The 19,535-nt window shown below is 39.7% G+C and overlaps 1 protein-coding gene across 1 annotated transcript in view; it reads left to right on the top strand.

The window, feature by feature from the left end:
• LOC121483935 (putative ankyrin repeat domain-containing protein 20A2) overlaps nt 1-19,535 on the top strand; it is a 99,066-nt gene that overhangs the window by 36,597 nt on the left and 42,934 nt on the right. The window contains exons 9-12 of the mRNA XM_041742440.1: nt 1,979-2,012; nt 8,948-9,017; nt 10,727-10,781; nt 10,897-11,078. Coding sequence (XP_041598374.1) covers nt 1,979-2,012; nt 8,948-9,017; nt 10,727-10,781; nt 10,897-11,078 — 341 coding nt within the window. The remainder of the gene's footprint in view (nt 1-1,978; nt 2,013-8,947; nt 9,018-10,726; nt 10,782-10,896; nt 11,079-19,535) is intronic.

Raw genomic sequence — 19,535 nt, 5'->3', positions numbered from 1 at the left:
GGACAATGTTCTCTCCTGTTCGTTGCATAATACTGTAGTTTTTTGGGAATAAGATACTCTGTTACCATTAGTCAAAAGATGATCATAATAAATATTCGAAAAGGGCAACTTGGGCTCAACAGGTTATAATAAAAGCACAAAAATATTCGCAGTAGCAACGATGTTACCGTCGCTCCCCAGAGGTGGCACCTAGTGCGTTGCATGGTCTGAAATGTAGGAAGAAACCTTTAACTTAGTGTGGATCTCTATCACAGAAATCTTTAGGTTGGCTTTGGTTTTGCAAGTTATAGGAAGCAAAGATGAAATAGAGTTTTGGTCTTTCAAGGTGCTCATAATAGAATAGAGCTGTCTTTGTGTTGTGTGTTTTTTTTTTTAAGATTTTAATTTATTTATTCATGAGAGACAGAGAGAGGCAGAGATACAGGCAGAGGGAAAAGCAGTCTCCATGCAGGGAGCCCGACATGGGACTCGATCCGGGAAGTCGGGGATGAGGGCCTCAGCCAAAGGCAGATACACTCAACCACTGAGTCACCAAGGGGTCCCTGTCTCCTTTCCTGCTTGGCTAATTAGCAACAGCATCAGGCATATTTTCACATGACAATATCCACTGACCAGAAGAACTGTGTTTGTCTCTATGTTTCTTTTATGTAGGAAGAAAACTCAGTGGCTTGCAGTAAACTTCCCCTCACATTTTATAGGCTAGGTAACATGACTTGCTTGTTCCTAAAGCAGTCACTGGTAAATCATGTAGTGTGATTAGCTTAGAATAATCATTTCTCCTTTTTGCAGCTGGGGTGAGACCACATTCTTTGTGTATTGGGACAATAAATATCCAAATAAAGCTGTGGTTCTCCAGCAAGAATAAAGAATATGGAATGGCTGTTGGGGAGGGAGCCAGCAGGGATTGATTGGAGAATTTGAAACAGAAGAGTAATCAGATTAGATTTGAATTAGGGCCCTTTGGTTATGGCATAAAATGGGGATCACCAAGCTTTTCTTAAAAGGGCCAGATAGTGAATATTTTAGGCCCTGGGGTCTCACACTCTACCATTGTAGTGTGAAAGTAGCCATAGCAATATGTATTGAAATAGATGTGACTGTGCTCCATTAAAACTTTATTTACAGAAACAGAGGGCAGGTTGGATTTGGCCTGTGGCCATAGTTTGCAGGCGTCTCGTGTGGAGGATAGATTGAAGAATACCAAGTTAAAGATACTGGAAGACAAAGAAAGCTTTTATTTCCTTAGCCAAGTATCAGTCCATTTTGAAATTTTCGGCCCTCTCTACTGAACAAGTCAGGAGGCTCAATTCATTCCATTTAAAATGCTCTTTTTTTCTAGGCCTTATGTCTTTCTCTAGAAAAGATTTTAAGAAGAGTTTATTTATTTGAGAGACAGACAGCACAAGCGAGGTGGAAGGGCAGAGGGAGAGAGAAAAGCAGACTCCCCGAGGGTCTCCACCCAGGACCCCGAGATTGTGACCGGAGCCGAGCCAAACTTTGTGATGAGATGTTTCATCCTGAACTTAGCAGTCTCTACTGAGGAGCTGAAGAAGTTCGTTGTGCTACAGCCAAATATGTATAGTCTGTTTTAACTGCTCCTACTAGTGGAAGTCCAGGAAAATCATGCTATTTAAGTTTGCCATTGTCACTTTATGATAATGATTCTGCTAATGATACCATTTCCTGTCAGTCTCATAGGGTTTGGTTACAATAATGGTCATTAGAAACATCCACTTGTATGTACCACATTCTGATAACTAGAATTATTTTCTTGCATTTCGTAAATAAGGAGGAGAAAATGAGATTTCTTAATGCATTAACTGCCTACCAATAGTACAGTTAATATCCACTGTAGTGTGGTTTTTAGGTGTGGTCCCAAAGGAATACTTTTTAACCAATCATCGTCGGTCTTACACTTTTAATATTCTGTATTTTTCTATTGTTGACTTAAAATGTATTTTGCTGCTTTCTTTACTAGTGGCTAAGAAGTCTGAAGAAGACTCCATAAGCAGGTAGGACTTTTATGGATTTTTAAAAATGATGTGTTAACTAAGGGAGTGAGAGGAAAGGATTTGTTGAGTGTTGTCTTCTGGGCTAGACACTATATTATGTGCTTAATACGTATTACTTAATAGTCATTGCAATAGTTTCACTAAGGAGCTGTGCTGTTATAGCCTACTTTTTATTAACTAGTCAGCTGTAGTTCAGGGAGGTGGATTAATTGACCCAGGATTCCATAGTTAATGAGTCGCAGACCCATGATTTGAATGGTAGCTCTGTGTGGCTCCCACGTACATTTTTTGCCCCTCAGCAGCACTGGAATTAAGATACAGATCTTAGATCATCCCAGAATGTCAAATTTCATTACATGTTAACTCTGAAATAGAGTTTTCTTAAGAACCAGGCAAGTCCAAGCATTCTCCTAATATATTTGACACAACAGTGATAGCAAGAGGTAATTATTGCGGTGGTAACTAGTTTCTTGTTTTTACTGTCAAAGATTTTGGAGTGGATCTCAGTTACCTATGGCCACAGTACCATAGCTTTTACATAAGCAAGCCCTAATCTGGCAAGCTCCTACATATAGTGACATCTGCTCTCCTTGAGATGAATGATTTTTCTGAAAGTGAAGGATATGTAATCTAGGTATAGACCATGTTACGTTAATTAAATTTATCATCTATTTAGAGGACATTTCTAACCATTGTCTATTTACTGACTTCTCAGTCTAATTTTCCCTTTAGGCTGGCACCCTTGATATGTTCTGTGAAGCTTTATCTATTTTTGTAGACTTTTTTGCTTTTCTCCATGTCCTTTCTATACTCTTTTCTTGATTTTTTTTAACTTCTCCAATTTTTCTTGCTGTTTCTTTTATTCCATTACTTTTTTATCATTTCTGCCAGCTAAGGATTCTCCATTTTTCTACAGACAAAATGAAAAGCAGATAGAATTTCAGGGTTTTAAAGAATCTTAGAGAGGTGTTAATCAAAATACTCTCTGATGCTGTAACCCATGTTTAACATCCTTACCAAGTGGTGGTTGAAGTGGAGAATTTGAAACTCAAAAGGGATTAAAGTTACTTTCTTGAATTTGATAAGTGACAGAAATGAGATTTAAATTTAGATTTTTTTTCCTTTTTCTCTCATCTTGTAGGTGAATGTTTTAATAATATAAAGATAGGGAGTGGGTCTAGTGTACACGAGAAGGGAATTAGGAGAGGGCATGTTTCAAGAAGAACCACACTGGGTTGAATAGGAAAAAGAGTTTTTGAAATGATGTCAGAATATTGGGGTTTATGACAAGATAGACAAAGATCAACTACAAAAAGAAAGAACACAAGGTATTGGGTGTTGTTTAGAAAAGCATATTAAAATAGAGCGTTCTGTGGTCATCAAGACAGTGTGGTACTGGCACAAAAACAGACACATAGATCAATGGAACAGAATAGAGAACCCAGAAGTGGACCCTCAACTTTACGGTCAACTAATATTCGATAAAGGAGGAAAGACTATCCATTGGAAGAAAGACAGTCTCTTCAATAAATGGTGCTGGAAAAATTGGACATCCACATGCAGAAGAATGAAACTAGACCACTCTCTTTCACCATACACAAAGATAAACTCAAAATGGATGAAAGATCTAAATGTGAGACAAGATTCCATCAAAATCCTAGAGGAGAACACAGGCAACACCCTTTCTGAACTCGGCCACAGTAACTTCTTGCAAGATACATCCACGAAGGCAAAGGAAACAAAAGCAAAAATGAACTATTGAGACTTCATCAAGATAAGAAGCTTTTGCACAGCAAAGGATACAGTCAACAAAATAAAAGACAACCTAGAGAATGGGAGAAGATATTTGCAAATGACTTATCAGATAAAGGGCTAGTTTCCAAGATCTATAAAGAACTTATTAAACTCCACAGCAAAGAAACAAACAATCCAATCATGAAATGGGCAAAAGACAGGAAGAGAAATCTCACAGAGGAAGACATGGACATGGCCAACATGCACATGAGAAAATGCTCTGCATTACTTGCCATCAGGGAAATGCAGATCAAAACCACAATGAGATACCACCTCCCACCAGTGAGAATGGGGAAAATTAAGAAGGCAGGAAACCACAAATGTTGGAGAGGATGTGGAGAAAGGGGAACCCTCTTGCCCTGTTGGTGGGAATGTGAACTGGTGCAGCCACCTGGAGAACTGTGTGGAGGTTTCTCAAAGAGTTAAAAATAGACCTGCCCTACGACCCAGCAATTGCACTGTTGGGCATTTACCCCAAAGATACAGATGCAATGAAACGCCGGGACACCTGCACCCCGATGTTTATAGCAGCAATGTCCACAATAGCCAAACTGGAAGGAGCCTCGGTGTCCATCAAAAGATGAATGGATAAAGAAGATGTGGTTTATGTATGCAATGGATTACTCAGGCATTGGAAACGACAAATACCCACCATTTGCTTCAACGTGGATGGAACTGGAGGGTATTATGCTGAGTGAAGTAAGTCAATCGGAGAAGGACAAACATTATATGGTCTCATTCATTTGGGGAATATAAATAATAGTGAAAGGGAATATAAGGGAAGGGAGAAGAAATGTGTGGGAAATATCAGAAAGGGAGACAGAACATAAAGACTCCTAACTCGGGGAAACGAACTAGGGGTGGTGGAAGGGGAGGAGGGCGGGGGGTGGGGGGGAGTGGGTGATGGGCACTGGGGGGGGCACTTGACGGGATGAGCACTGGGTGTTATTCTGTATGTTGGTAAATTGAACACCAATAAAAAATAAATTTATTTAAAAATAATAAAATAGAGCGTTCAAGAGAGTCTGGAGCAGCATTTCTTTTTGTTGGTTTAATTGAAGGAACTAGCATACTTCAGGGTTTCTTTCCTTTTTTAAGATTTTATTTATTCATGAGAGACAGAGAGAGAGAGAGAGAGAGAGAGAGAGGAGGGAGGGAGGCAGAGATACAGGCAGAGGGAGAAGCAGGCTCCATGCAGGGAGCCTGACTTGGGACTCGAACCTGGGTCTCCAGGATCATGTCCTGGGCTGAAGGTGGCACTAAACCGCCGGGCTACCCGGCTGCCCTACTTGAGGGTCTCTGTTGAGAAACACTAAAATCAGTTGAGCCACTGGCAAGATTGTTTACAGCAAATTAGGAATGAGGATATCATCGACTTCTACCCCACCTTACAGAAGGCGGCTTTGATCCTCTCAAATAATGGGGGGAATGGAGATTCTGAACTATATAGATGTATGGCCCAAGGTAGTGGTCTTGTGATCTCTCCACCTCTTTTTTGTAATTCTCTGATGCCCTTCCCGTGTATGTGTAGGGTTTGGTGGGGTAGGACTAGCTGTCAGATCAATAACGAAGCTTCCTCTGGGTAGTTGGTAACATGCCTACATTGAGATGACTGCATGGATGACTCAGACTCCATTTAGCTGGTTCTCCAGGAGCAGGAAATGGCTCTATTCTTGGTCATTTGAGCCTTTCCTTGTTTTGGGAATCTGTGCCTTGGCAGGCTAAAGACTTAAACGTTGGAGAGTGCCACTGAGCCCTGCAGAGGAGTGATCCAGGAGTGGGAGCTCACAAAAAGAAAATATCAGGCAGTGTGTGGGGAAATAGAGGTACAGATATCGGGACTGTTTTTATAGCAGTCCCTCTTCTTGGGTATCTGAGTGCCCTTGATGATTTTTTAAGGTCTTGCTAGTTTATGTGGACATAAATAAGGCAGGACTTGTGAAACTTGGATTTTATAATTTTTAATCTTTTAATCTCTTTGGGAATAGTATTCCCACTAATAACATCTAAATTTGTTCTTTAACATTTGTAGATCGTTTTAAAAATTTAAGTGTAGTTGACACAATGTTATGTTGGTTTCATGTGTACAACATAGTGATTCAGCAGGTCTATATTGTTACCCCATGCTTACCACAAGTGTAACTACCATGTGTTACTGCATAATGCTATTACAGTACTATTGACTATATTCCCTATGCTGTACTTTTATCCCTGTGACTTAATATAACTGGGATGCTGAACCTCCCACTTCCCTTCACCCATTTTGCCTGCCCCCCACCCACTTCCCTTCTGGCAGTACAGAATTCTCTGTACTTATGGGTCTGGTTCTGCTTTTTGCTGGTTTGTTCATTTGTTCTGCTTTTTCGATTCTACATATAATTGAAATCATACAGTATTTGTCTATTTAGCTCTGACTTATTTCACTTAGCTTAATACCCTCCAGGTAATCCACATTGTTGCAAATGGTAAGGTTTCATTCTTTTTTATGGCTGAGTAATATTGCTCTGTGTGCATGTGTGTGTTATGCATCTGTTGATGGACACGGGTTGCTTTCGTATCTTGGCTGTTGTAAATAATGCTGCAATAAACATTGGGGTACATATGTCTTTTCAAATTAGTGTTTTCTTTTTCCTTGGGTAAGTAAGTACCCAGTAGTGGATTACTGGATCATGTGGTATTTCTATTTGTACTTCTTCAAGGAAACTCCATTTTGTTTTTTTACAGTGGCTGCACCAATTTCTATCCCCATCACCAGCGCACGAGTGTTCCTTTTTCTCTGCATCCTCACCAATATTTTTGTGTGTGTGTGTGTGTGTGTGTGTGGTTTTGATTCTAGTCATTCTGACAGGTGGCAGGTGATAATTAATGGTGGTTAGCTTTTGTCTAGTTAGCTGTCAAACATTTCAGAGAATTCCTTACCTGTCACACTAGTTATAGGAACTAAAACTGGGCCTTTATTGGGTATTTCACAGGTTAGGAGAGGTGAAAGCAAAATAGATAACTAAACCCTTTTTAAAAACAGAGGTCAAGAGATGCCTGGCTGGCTCAGTCGGTTAAGCGTCTGCCTTTGGCTTGGGTCATGATCTCAGGGTCCTGGGATAGAGGCAAGTATGGGGCTCTCTGCTCAGCCGGGGGCCTGCTTCTTTCCCTCCCTCTGCCTGCCTCTCTGTCTACTTGTGCACTCTTTCTCTTTCTCTCTCTCTCAAATAAATAAATAAACAACATCTTAAAAAAATAACACAGAGGCCAAATTTTGAAAGACTGTACTCTGAAAAACATTGGTGAAAGCAATTGAGGATGGCACAAAGATGGAAAGAATTCCATCTCATAGATCGGAAGAACACCTATTGTTAAAATGTGTATAGGACCCAAAGCAATCTACAAATTTAGTGCAAAGCCTATTAAAATCCATCGACATGTTTCACAGAACTAGAGCAAACAACCCTAAATTTATATGGAACCACTGAAGACCTCAAATAGCCAAAGCAATATTGGAAAAAGAAAAACGTAACTGGAGATATCTCTATGCTAGATTTCAAGTTATATTACAAAGCTGTAGTAGTCAAAACGGCATAGTATTGGCATTAAATAGATACAAAAATCAGTAGAATAGTATAGAAAATCCAGAAATAAACCTATAGCGATATGGTTAATCTTTGACAAAGCAAGAAAGAATATCCAGTGGTTTGAAAAGGCAGCCTGTCTCTTCAATAAATGATGCTGGGAAAATTGAATGGGTATATAAAAGATTGAAACAGGACCACTTTCTTTCACCATTTACAAAAATAAATTCAAAATGGTTTAAAGATACAAATATATCACATGAAACCATTTTATCCTTGAAGAGAGCACAGACAATGATCTCTCTGGTATTAGCTGTAGCCACATTTTTTTGGTTATGTCTCCTGAGGCAAGAGCAATAAAAGCAAAATAAACTGTTGGGGCTACATCAAAATCAAAAGCTTTTGCAGTGAAGGAATCAATCCACAAAACTAAAAGGCAACCTACAGAATGGGAGAAGACATTTGCATATGACATATCTGATAAAGGGTTAGTATAAGAATATAAAGAACTGGTACATCTCAACACCCGAAACACAACCCAGGTCAAGAATGAACAGAAGACATCAGACATTTTCCCAAAGAAGATGTCCAGTTGGCCAACAGACATATAAAAAGATGATCAGCATCACACGTCATCAGGGAAATGCGAATCAAAGCTACAATGAGATAGCACTGCACACCTGTCAGAATGGCTAACTTCAAAACCACAAGAAACAAGTGTAGGTGAGGATGTGGAGAAAAAGGAACCCTGTTGCACTTTTGGTGGAAGTGCAAACTGGGACAGCCACTGTGGGAAACCGTATGGAGGTTCCTCAAAAAGTTAAAAACCCGAACTACTGACAATCCAGTAATTGCACTCCTGTGTATTTACCCAGAAACGACAAACACACCAATTCAAAGGGATACATGCACCTCATGTTTTTACTACAGCATTATTTGCAATCATCAGCCTAAGTGTGCATGCTGATAGATTAGTGAATAAAGAAGAAGTGTGTGTGTGTGTGTGTGTGTGTGTGTGTGTGTATATATGTGTATATATATATACACACACACACTATGGAATATTGTTCAGCCATCGAAAGGAATGACATCTTGTCATTTGCAATGACATGGTGAAGTTAGAGCATTTTATGCTAAGCAATGTAAGTCAGAGAAAGACAAATATTATATGATTTCACGCCTAAGTAAAATGTAAGAAACAAATATGAGCAAAGGAGACAGAAAAGAGATTAACCAAGAAGAAGACTACTATGGAGAAGACTACTATAGGTAACAGATGGTTACCAGGGGGGAGGTTGGTAGGGGAGTGGGTAAATAGGAGGTGGGAATTAAGGAATGCACTTGTCACCATGAGCACTGGGTGATGTATGGAATTACCAAATCATTATATTGTATGTATGCAACTAATGTAACACTGTATGTTAAGGGTACTGGAATTTTTAAAAAAAAAAAGCTTAACAAAAACGAGGCTAAATTTTCGTATTTCAAGAAACTTCATTTAATAAACAGCTGACCTTTCACTCGGTTTTTCTTTTAAAAGAAATGAACTTGTCTTTGTTTTATGTTTTTGCTCTAAAGTCTTTCCGATGAAGCTGATATTGATCATTCGTGGCCTTCTTCAATTGAAGACTTAGGTCCTCGTACCAAGGTAAAGTACTCTCTTGTAAAATTAATTTTTCTGCTCTGAATTTAGTGTTATGTATTATGGCTTGCCTCTTGTCATTTTATGTTTTTTTTAAATTTTCTTTATTGGAGTTCAGTTTGCCAACATTCAGCATAACACCCAGTGGTCACTCCCCCAAATGCCCCCCTCAGTGCCCATCACCCAGTCACCTCAACCCCCCGCCCACCTCCCTTTCCACTACCCCTTGTTCGTTTCCCAGAGTTAGATGTCTCTCATGCTTCTGTGTTAGTGTCTGTTCTTTCAGTCCATCTCTTTCTATGTTCATTGTCAATATTTTTGGTTATGGCTTTTTGTTGTCTGTGTGTCTGTGGTTTTCATTCCTGAATCATTACCCCACAAGGCTTATTATTTCTCTCACTTTCCTGGAAGGAGCTGATGTTAAACAATCATTTGTCCTTAGCATTTTGACAAACAAAAGCAACTTAAACTGTTTGTAATGCCCACTTGCCTAAATAAATACTACTAAAAACTAATTTTAATATTTTCTCTTATAAGAGATAGTCATGCAATTATAAATCATGCAAACACATTAAAAAATTTTTAAAGCTAATAAAATAATTAATTTTTTAAAATATTGTATTCATTTATTCATGAGAGAGGCAGAGACAGAGGCAGAGGGAGGAGAAGCAGGCTCCGTGCAGGGAGCCTGATGTGGGACTCCGGGATCACACCCTGAGCCGAAGGCAGATGCTCGACCACTGAGCCACACAGGCATCCCAATAATGATATTTCTTATTGTTAGTTTTTTGAATTTAAATTACTTAGGCATAAATTTTTATTTTAAGTTATTTTGGTAAATAAAGTATTTAAAATTTTTTTTAATTCAAATTAATTAACATATAGTGTATTATTAGTTTCAGAGGTCGAATTTAATGATCCATCAGTTGCATACAATACCGAGTGCTTATTACTTCAAGGGCCGTCCTTAATGCCAATCACCCAATTACCCCATTGCCCCAACCCTCTCCCCTCCACGAACCCTCAGTTTATTTCCTATGATTAAGAATCGCGTATGGTTTGTCTCTCTCTCTCTGATTTTTATCTTATTTTTCCCTTCCTTCCCCTATGCACCTCTGTTTTGTTTCTTAAATTCCACATAGGATTGAAATCATATGGTATTTGTCTTTCTCTAACTTACTTATTTCACTTAGTATAATACTTTTTAGTCCCATCCATGTTGTTGCAAATGGCAAGATTTCATTCTTTTTGATACCATTGTATTTATGCACACCGTATCTTCTTTATCCATTCATCTGTCAATGGGCATCTGGGCTTTTTCCGTAGTTTGGCTATTGTGGTCATTGCTGCTTTAAACGTTGGGGTGCTGGTGGGCTTTCAGATCACTATGTTTGTATCCTTTGGATAAATACTGAGTTCTGCAATTGCTGGGTGATAGGATAGCTCTATTTTTAACTTTTTGAGGAAGACTTTGTATAATAATCAGTTAGGGGTGGGAAAAGTAACATTTTGGGACTATTAAATCTCTTATAATCTTCACTCCATGAGAAAATGTAGGTTAGTAAATGGCAGAACTGAGATTTGAATCTATATTTCAATGATCTCCAAAACCTGTGTTCTTTTTGTAATGGTGTTCTTTTGGTAATGCTGAATATTACAATTATTTTTACGAAATGTGATACTTGTAATTCTGAAAACTATCAATTTTTTTCTAGACTGTCCCGAAACTAAACTTAAGAAAGCTAATGGCTGCTTTTCGGCGACCCAAGAGTAAGCTATTTGAAGATTTGTGTTATTCACTGAGTTTTGTCCATTTTTGTGTTATTTAGTAATTCATAGTTACAGATATCTTCATGTACTCTTTACTTTGTTTTTCACTAAATAGGAGCAAAATGTGGTCTTGTGAGCCAAGAAGATAGACCTTTATTTGCTGACAACAATTTTGCAAGGGAAGATAAGACTGAAACTCTTTGTAAACCATCAGTCAGTGTCTCTGACTATTCTCCTCTTGCTTTTGTATCACCTGAAACTCCTCAAAAGTCTTTAGCAATGCTTGGTGTTACAAAGGTAAGTTGTTTTGAACTTTGTCCCCCATGTTTTTTCACATACCATCCTCTTGATATCCTTATAATGAAAAGAATCTAAGGGAGAAATGGAAGCCCTCAAGAATATAAGAGAAAACAGTGGAATAACAACAGAGAAGTAAGTACTGGGTTGAGATTTATTATGGTTGGTGGGAATAAACAAATCTTAGGTATGTCATTATGGAAGGAAAGAATTAGAAAGCAACTGGAAAGAATAGCTCGATGGATGTGAAGATGAGGGAGGGGTTGTGGGGTAAGAATTCATTTAATAAGGATGAGATGAATGTAAAGATAGGAGAGTTTAGAGAGATTATTATTAAAAACACAGCAATAGTGAGGCTAAGGTAGAACAGATGCTGTATATTATAAAATACGGTAGAAATTATTTTAAATGCAAGTTAATAAAAGGCAATACAAAAAATGCTCAGATTCTTCAGAATGACAGCTCGTTTTTATGAAGAACTGGAAGGAAATTTTATCCTTTTAAGTTTAATAAAGTATGATAGCCTATATTTAATTTAGCAAAAATTGTGTTTATACATGGTACAAAGTAAAGTCTGTTTTAAGCCATAATCAGATTTATTATGAATTTTGAATTTTGGCCGTTGTCTTTCTTGTGGTTTCTAATTAAACTTACTGTGTGGTATAATCTTGGTTGATTTTCGATCTTTTGAGGATAAAGAGAGGACATAAATAAACATTTTAGTTTTTTCATTAATTAAACCTGATATTTTTTCTTAGGTAAGTGAGGTTCTTAATCTCTATCCATTAAATGAAAAAAAAAATTTTAAGCTACAGGACTCTTAAAAAATATAAAAACTTTTTTCTGGATTCTGATGCATCTTTTTAAAAAAGTGTAAGCATAGAATAGAGACACATGCCAAATGAATAAACTCATAATTTATCATTCTTTTTGTAAGATGATTTGTCATTAGAGAATCATAAGGAAGGAAAAGTTGCCCGTAGAGTATACAAAGTTATTTCCAGAAGGATGATCTTTACGTTTTCAAATACCTCCAACAGTGGATACATTTTATGTTATCTCAGGAAACTTTAGTGTTCATAGTTGTTATATTTTCTATTTTGTATTTTTTTATTTCATTTTTATTTTATTTTATTTATTTTATTTTATTTTATTTATTTTAATTTAATTTAATTTAATTTTATTATTTGTAATTTTTTTATTGGAGTTCAATTTGCCAACATTTAGCATAACACCCAGTGCTCATCCCGCCAAGTGCCCCCCTCAGTGCCCATCATCCAGTCACCCCAACCCCCTGCCCACTTCCCCTTCCACTACCCCTTGGTCATTTCTCAGGGTTAGGTGTCTGTCATGTTTTGTCACCCTCACTGATATTTTCACTCATTTTCTCTCCTTCCCTTTATTCCCTTTCACTAATTTTTATATTCCCCAAATGAATGAGACCATATAATGTTTGTCCTTCTCCGATTGACACGTTTCACTCAGCATAATACCCTCTAGGTCCCTCCATGTCGAAGCAAATGGTGGGTATTTGTCGTTTCTAATGGCTGAGTAATATTCCATTGTAAACAGGGACCATGTCTTCTTTATCCATTCATCTATCGATGGACACCAAGACTCCTTCCAGTTTGGCTATTGTGGACATTGCTGCAATAAACATTGGGGGGCAGGTGTCCCGGCGTTTCGCTGCATCTGTATCTTTGGGGTAAATCCCCAGCAGTGCAAATGCTGGGTGGTAGGGCAGGTCTATTTTTAACTCTTTGAGGAACTTCCACACAGTTCTCCAGAGTGGCTGCACCAGTTCACATTCCCACCAACAGGGCAAGAGGGTTCCCCTTTCTCCACATCCTCTCCAACATTTGTTGTTTCCTGTCTTGTTAATTTTCCCCATTCTCACTGGTGGGAGGTGGTATCTCATTGTGGTTTTGATCTGTATTTCCCTGATGGCCAGTGAAGCAGAGCATTTTCTCATGTGCTTGTTGGCCATGTCTGTGTCTTCCTCTGTGAAATTTCTGTTCCTCTCTTTTGCCCAATTCATGATTGGATTGTTTGTTTCTTTGCTGTTGAGTTTACTAAGTTCTTTATAGATCTTGGATACTAGCCCTTAATCTGATAGGTCTTTTGCAAATATCTTCTCCCATTGTGTAGGTTGCCTTTTAGTTTTGTTGACTGTTTCTTTTGCTGTGCAGAAGCTTCTTATCTTGATGAAGTCCCAATAATTCATTTTTGCTTTGGTTTCTCTTGCCTTATGGATGTATCTTGCAAGAAGTTGCTGTGGCCAAGTTCAAAAAGGGTATTGCCTGTGTTCTCCGCTAGGATGCTCATGGATTCTTGTCTCACATTTAGATCTTTCATCCATTTTGAGTTTTTCTTTGCGTATGGTGTTAAAAAGTGGTCCAGTTTCATTCTTCTGCATGTGGCTGTCCAATTTTCCCAGCACCATTTCTTGAAGAGACTGTCTTTCTTCCAGTGGATAGTCTTTCCTGCTTTGTCGACTATTATATGAGCATAGAGTTGAGGGCCCGCTTCTGGATTCTCCATTCTGTTTCCATTGATCTGTGTGTCTGTATTTGTGCCAGTACCACACTGTCTTGATGACTACAGCTTTGTAGTACAACATGAAATCTGACATTGTGATGCCCCCAGCCCTGGTTTTCTTTTTTAATATTCCCCTAGCTATTAGGGGTCTTTTCTGATTCCACAGAAATCTTAAGATGATTTGTTCCAACTTTGTGGAGAAAGTCCATAGTATGTTGATAGGGATTGCATTAAGTGTGTAAATTGCCCTGGGTAACATTGACATTTTCCAAATATTCATTCTGCCAATCCATGAGCATGGTATATTTTTCCATCTCTTTGTGTCTTCTTCAGTTTCCTTCAGAAGTGTTCTGTAGTTTTGAGGGTAGAAACCCTTTACCTCTTTGGTTATGTATATTCCTTGTTATCTTATGCTTTTGGGTGCAATTGTAATTGGGATTGACTCCTCCATTTCTCTTTCTTCAGTCTCATTGTTAGTGTATAGAAATGCCACTGTTTTTCTGGGCATTGATATTGTATCCTGCCACACTGCCAAATGGCTGTGAGTTCTAGCAATCTTGGGGTGGAGTCTCTTGGGTTTTCTAGCTACATTATCATGTCATCTGCAAAGAGGGAGAGTTGGACTTCCAACTCTCAGTCAGTCTTTTATTTCTTTTTGTTGCCTGATTGCCGAGGCTAGGACTTCTGGTACCATGTTGAATAGCAATGGTGAGAGTGGACATCCCTGTCTTGTTCCTGATCTTCGGGGACAGGCTCCCAGTGTTTCCCCATGGAGAGTCATATTTGCTGTGGGCTTTTTGTAGGTGGCTTTTAATATGCTGAGGCATGTTCCCTCTATCCCTACACTCTGAAGAGTTTTGATCAGGAATGGATGCTGTAGTTTGTCAAATGCTTTCTCTGCATCTATTGACAGGATCATGTGACTCTTGTTTTTTTCTCTTGCTGATATGATCAATCACATTGATTGCTTTACAGAGTGTTGAACCAGCCTTGCATCCCGGGGATAAATCCCACTGGGTCATGGTGAATCATCTTCTTAATGTATTGTTGGATCCTATTGGCTAGTGTCTGTTGAGAATTTTTGCGTCCGTGTTCATCGGGGATATTGGTCTATAATTCTCCTTTTTGATGGGGTCTTTGTCTGGTTTTGCAATTAAGGTGATGCTGGCCCCATAGAACAAGTTTGGAAGTACTCCATCCCTTTCTCTCCTTCAGAACAGCTTTAGTAGAATAGGTATGATTTCTTTAAACGTTTGATAGAATTCCCCTGGGAAGCTGTCTGGCCCCGGACTTTTGTGTTTTGGGAGGTTTTTGATGACTCCTTCAGTTTCCTCCCTGGTTATTGGCCTGTTCATGTTTTCTATGTCTTCCTGTTGCAGTTTTGGTAGTTTGTGGTTTTCCAGAAATGCACCCATTTCTTCTCGATTGCCTAATTTATTGGCGTAAAGCTGCTCATACTAAGTTTTCAAAATCGTTTGTATTTCCTTGGTGTTGGTGGTGATCCCTCCTCTCTCGTTCATGATTTTATTAATTTGAGTCTTCTCTCTCTTCTTTTTAATAAGTTTGGCTAATGGTTTCTCTGTCTTATTAATTCTTTCAGAGAACCAACTCCTGGTTTTGTTGATCTGTTCCACAGTTCTTCTGGTCTCTGCCTCATTGAGTTCTGCTCGAATCTTTATTGTCTTCTTCTGCTGGGTGAAGGTTTCAGTTGCTGTTCCTGCTCCAGCTCCTTTAGGTGCAAGGTTAGCTTTTGTATTTGAGTTCTTTCCGGTTTTGGTGCGGATGCTGCTGGTCTTGCGATGTATTTCCCCCTCAGGACTGCTTTTGCTGTATCCCAAAGATTTTGAACGGTTGTATCTTCATTCTCATTAGTGTCCAGGAATCTTTTTAATTCTTCTCTAATTTCCTGGTTGACCCTTTCATCGTTTAGCAGGATGGTCGTTAACCTCCACGTGTTTGAAATCCTTCCAAACTTCTTCTTGTGATTTAGCTCTAATTTCAAGGCATTATGATCTGAGAATATGCAGGGGACGATCCCAATCTTTTGTTGTCGATTAAGACCTGTTTTGTGACCCAGTATGTGGCCTGTTCTGGAGAAAGTTCCATGTGCACTTGAGAAGAACGTGTATTCAGTTGCGTCTGGATGTAAAGTTCTGTAAATATCTGTGAAATCCATTTGGTCCAGTGTATCATTTAAAGCGCTTGTTTCTTTGGAGATGCTGTGCTTAGAAGATCTGTCGATTGCAGAAAGCGCTATAGTCAAGTCTCCACATATAAGTGTATTATTATCTAAGTATGTCTGAACTTTGGTTATTAATTGAGTGATATACTTGGCAGCTCCCGCATTCGGGGCATAAATATCATGATTGTTAGGTCCTCTTGTTGGAGAGATCCTTTTAGTATGATATAGTGTCCCTCTTCATCTCTTACTACAGTCTTTGGGATAAACTTTAATTTAGCTGATACAAGGATGGCTACCCCTGCTTTCTTTTGAGGACCATTTGAATGGTAAATGGTTCTTCAACCTTTTATTCTCAGTCTGTAGGTGTCTTTAGGTCTAAAATGAGTCTCTTGTAGACAGCAAATAGATGGGTCTTGCTCTTTTATCCAGTCTGAAACCCTGTGCCTTTTGATGGGGTCATTAAGCCCATTCACGTTCAGAGTTACTATTGAAAGATAGGAGTTTAGTGTCATCATGACACCGGTTCAGTCTCTGCTTTTGTGGATTGTTTCCTTAGACTTCTCTTTCTTTTACAGAGTCCCCCTTCATATTTCTTGCAGAGCTGCTTTCGTGGTCACATATTCTTTCGGTTTCTGCCTATCTTGGAAGCTCTTTATCTCTCCTTCTATTGTGAATGGGAGTCTTGAGGGATAGAGTATTCTTGGCTGCATGTTCTTCTCATTTAGGAACATGACTGTATCCTGCCAGCCCTTTCTGGCCTGCTAGGTCTCTGTGGAGAGGTCTCTGTTATCCTAATACTTCTCCCCATAAAGGTTAGGGATCTCTTGTCTCTTGCTGCTTTTAAGGATCTTCTATTTATCTTTGGAATTTGCAAGTTTCACTATTAGATGTCGAGGTCTTGAGCGGTTTTTATTGATTTTACGTGGGGATCTCTCTATCTCCTGGATCTGGATGCCTGTTTCCCTCCCCAAGTTAGGAAACTTGTCAGCTGTGTTTTGTTCAAATACAGTTTCTGGACCTCTGTCCCTTTCGGCACCCTCTGGAACCCCAACTAAACGTAGATTTTTCCTTCTGAGGCTGTCATTTATTTTCCTTAACCTATCCTCATGATCTTTTAATTGTTTTTCTCTTTTTTCCTTAGTTTCCTTCCTTGGCATCAACTTGTCTTCTATGTCACTCACTCATTCTTCTACCTCGTTAACCGTCATTAGGACCTCCAGTTTGGATTGCATCTCATTTAATGATTTTTAATTTTGGCCTGATGAGATGGAAATTCTGCAGTGATGAAGTCTCTTGAATCCTTTATGCTTTTCTTCTAGAGCCACCAGTAGCTGTATAATTGTGCTTCTTTATTGGCTTTCTGACATTGAATTGTAATCCAAATTTTGTAACTCTGTGGGAGAGAGGACTGTCTCTGATTCTTTCTTTTGTGGTGCGTTTTTCCTTCTAGTCCTTCTGTTCAGTGCACAGTGGCCAAAAACAAGTTGTACTTGATAGGAGCGTAGAGTTTTCTCACTGTGCCACTTCAGCAGTTCTCTCTTTACATCTGAGACCGAATTTTGGTAGGTTTTCAGGATGGTTTGAAAGTTATCTCCTCTGGGGTGATAACACGGGTCTCCTTCAATCTCATTCCTTGAGGACCTGGGTCAGGTACTCAACCACTTCCACTGCCTTTCCCTTCACCGTGTTCATCACATTCTGCTTCCTGGGGCCGTGGTGGCGGCCGACCGCAGACAGGGCGGGAGGGGCACCCGGGGAAGGGGAGTCAAGAGATCCCTGCCGCGCCGCCACCTCCGCCGCCCGTGGGCCCGGCCGTCGGCGCCCGAGGGGCGGGACTGGCCACGGCGGCCCGGCCGGGACGAGGGGGAGGGGCGGCCGCGCCGACCGCGAGGGCAGGGGGCGCGCTCCCGCCAGGCCCCCCAGGCAGGCGCGGCGGACGGGGCCCAGGTGTCGCGGGCCGCGAGGGAGGGCGGCGGGAGAGGCGGGCGCACGCACACCCCTCGCCTTCTCGGGAGCTGTCGGCTCCCCTCGGCTTCACTCGCTGTTTTGCGTTTTTTGATTTAAAACTTTTCTAAGGGATCCCTGGGTGGCGCAGCGGTTTGGCGCCTGCCTTTGGCCCAGGGCGCGATCCTGGAGACCCGGGATCGAGTCCCGCATCAGGCTCCCGGTGCATGGAGCCTGCTTCTCCCTCTGCCTGTGTCTCTGCCTCTCTCTCTCTCTCTCTCTCTCTCTCTCTCTCTCTCTCTGTGACTATCATAAAAAAAAAAACTTTTTAAAGTAATCTCTATACCCAATGCTGGGCTTAAAGTCAGATGCTGAGATTTCGAGTCACACACTCTTGTGAATGAGCCAGCCAGGTGCCGCCGAAAGTTGTGAAATTTAGCCTGTGAATTCTTTCATATCTGAATCTCAGAAATACAGGTGATGTGATTGTTTTAGGCCTTTTCTTCTCTCTTGTGAATATGGAATATTGCGTCCTGCTTGATAATCGTACATGACTTTGGAGACTCTAAACCTTTAATTTGGAGGATCATGATTATTAATATTTTAATACTAGATTCTTTCTCCAGCCTTTAAGTACCATCCTATATGTGTAGATAGGAAATTAAAGCTATTAGTATGCTATTCACAGTGGAATAAAAAACCATGCGAATTTTAAAATGGGGTTTTAAATTTTTCTCATAAAGTGCCTTAAAATTCTGTAATCCCTAAAATATTTCTCTTCTACAACTTAAATCTTAGCTTTTAAGATTCATTTTTAAAAAGGAATATTGTGGCAGCCTGGGTGGCTCAGTTGTTTAGTGCCGCCTTCAGCCCAGGACCTGATCCTGGAGACCTGGGACGGAGTCTCCCATGTCAGGCTCCATGCATGGAGCTTGCTTCTCCCTCTGCCTGTGTCTCTGCCTCTCTCTCTCACTCTGTGTCTCTCATGAATAAGTAAACAGAATCTTTAAAAATGATAAAATAAAAAGGAATATTCTCACAAAATCTTCAATTGCTGTTTTGCAATTAAATCTTTCTATTTATCTAAAAAATGCTATTCGCTACAGAAATGAATACATGCCCACATATATATATGCATTTTTCTAAGGATTTATTTATTTCAGAAGTGGGGGGAGAGAGGGGCAGAGAGAAGGAGAGAAGCAGAGTCCCTGCTGAGCATGAAGTCTGTTGTAAAGCTCAATGTCACAATCCTGACATCATGACCTGAGCCAAAATCAAGAGTTGGATGCTTAGCCAACTGAGCCATCCAGGTGGTCATTACTTGCCTATATTAATAAAAGTATATTTTCTGTTCTAGAAAGTAATGTTGAAGTATATAAGTGAAGTACTGAATCCCATGGTTTTCCCCCCCTTCTTTTATTTTTATTTTGAAAATTTCAGAGGTTTGTGCAGGCTGACATTAATTATATCAGGTTAGTATGTTTTATGGATGACTTTTTAACATCATGTGGTTTTCCTGAGTATTGTCATTTTTTTTCCTACTCCAAATGTATTTATCTAAAACTTTCTTAATAAGTCCCCTGGGTGCTTCAGATTTGATGAAGTCCCAGACGGAAGACATTATTTCTGACTCTTTCCTCTTCCTGACTTTTAAATCTGCTTTGTCATTTGTTTTCCCCACCCTAATATAAAGCACCATTGGAACACTGCAGCAGAAAAACAATCCTGGACTCTAAACTTCCCTAAAATTAGGTGCCATCACATCCAGGTGACTGGGGTGGCTCCCTTGGTTA

The sequence above is a fragment of the Vulpes lagopus genome, unplaced genomic scaffold, assembly GCF_018345385.1.
Source record: "Vulpes lagopus strain Blue_001 unplaced genomic scaffold, ASM1834538v1 ctg601, whole genome shotgun sequence".
Taxonomy (NCBI): Eukaryota; Metazoa; Chordata; class Mammalia; order Carnivora; family Canidae; genus Vulpes; species Vulpes lagopus.
The sequence above is the reverse complement of the archived record's forward strand: the minus strand, read 5'-3'. Positions and strand labels throughout refer to the sequence as shown.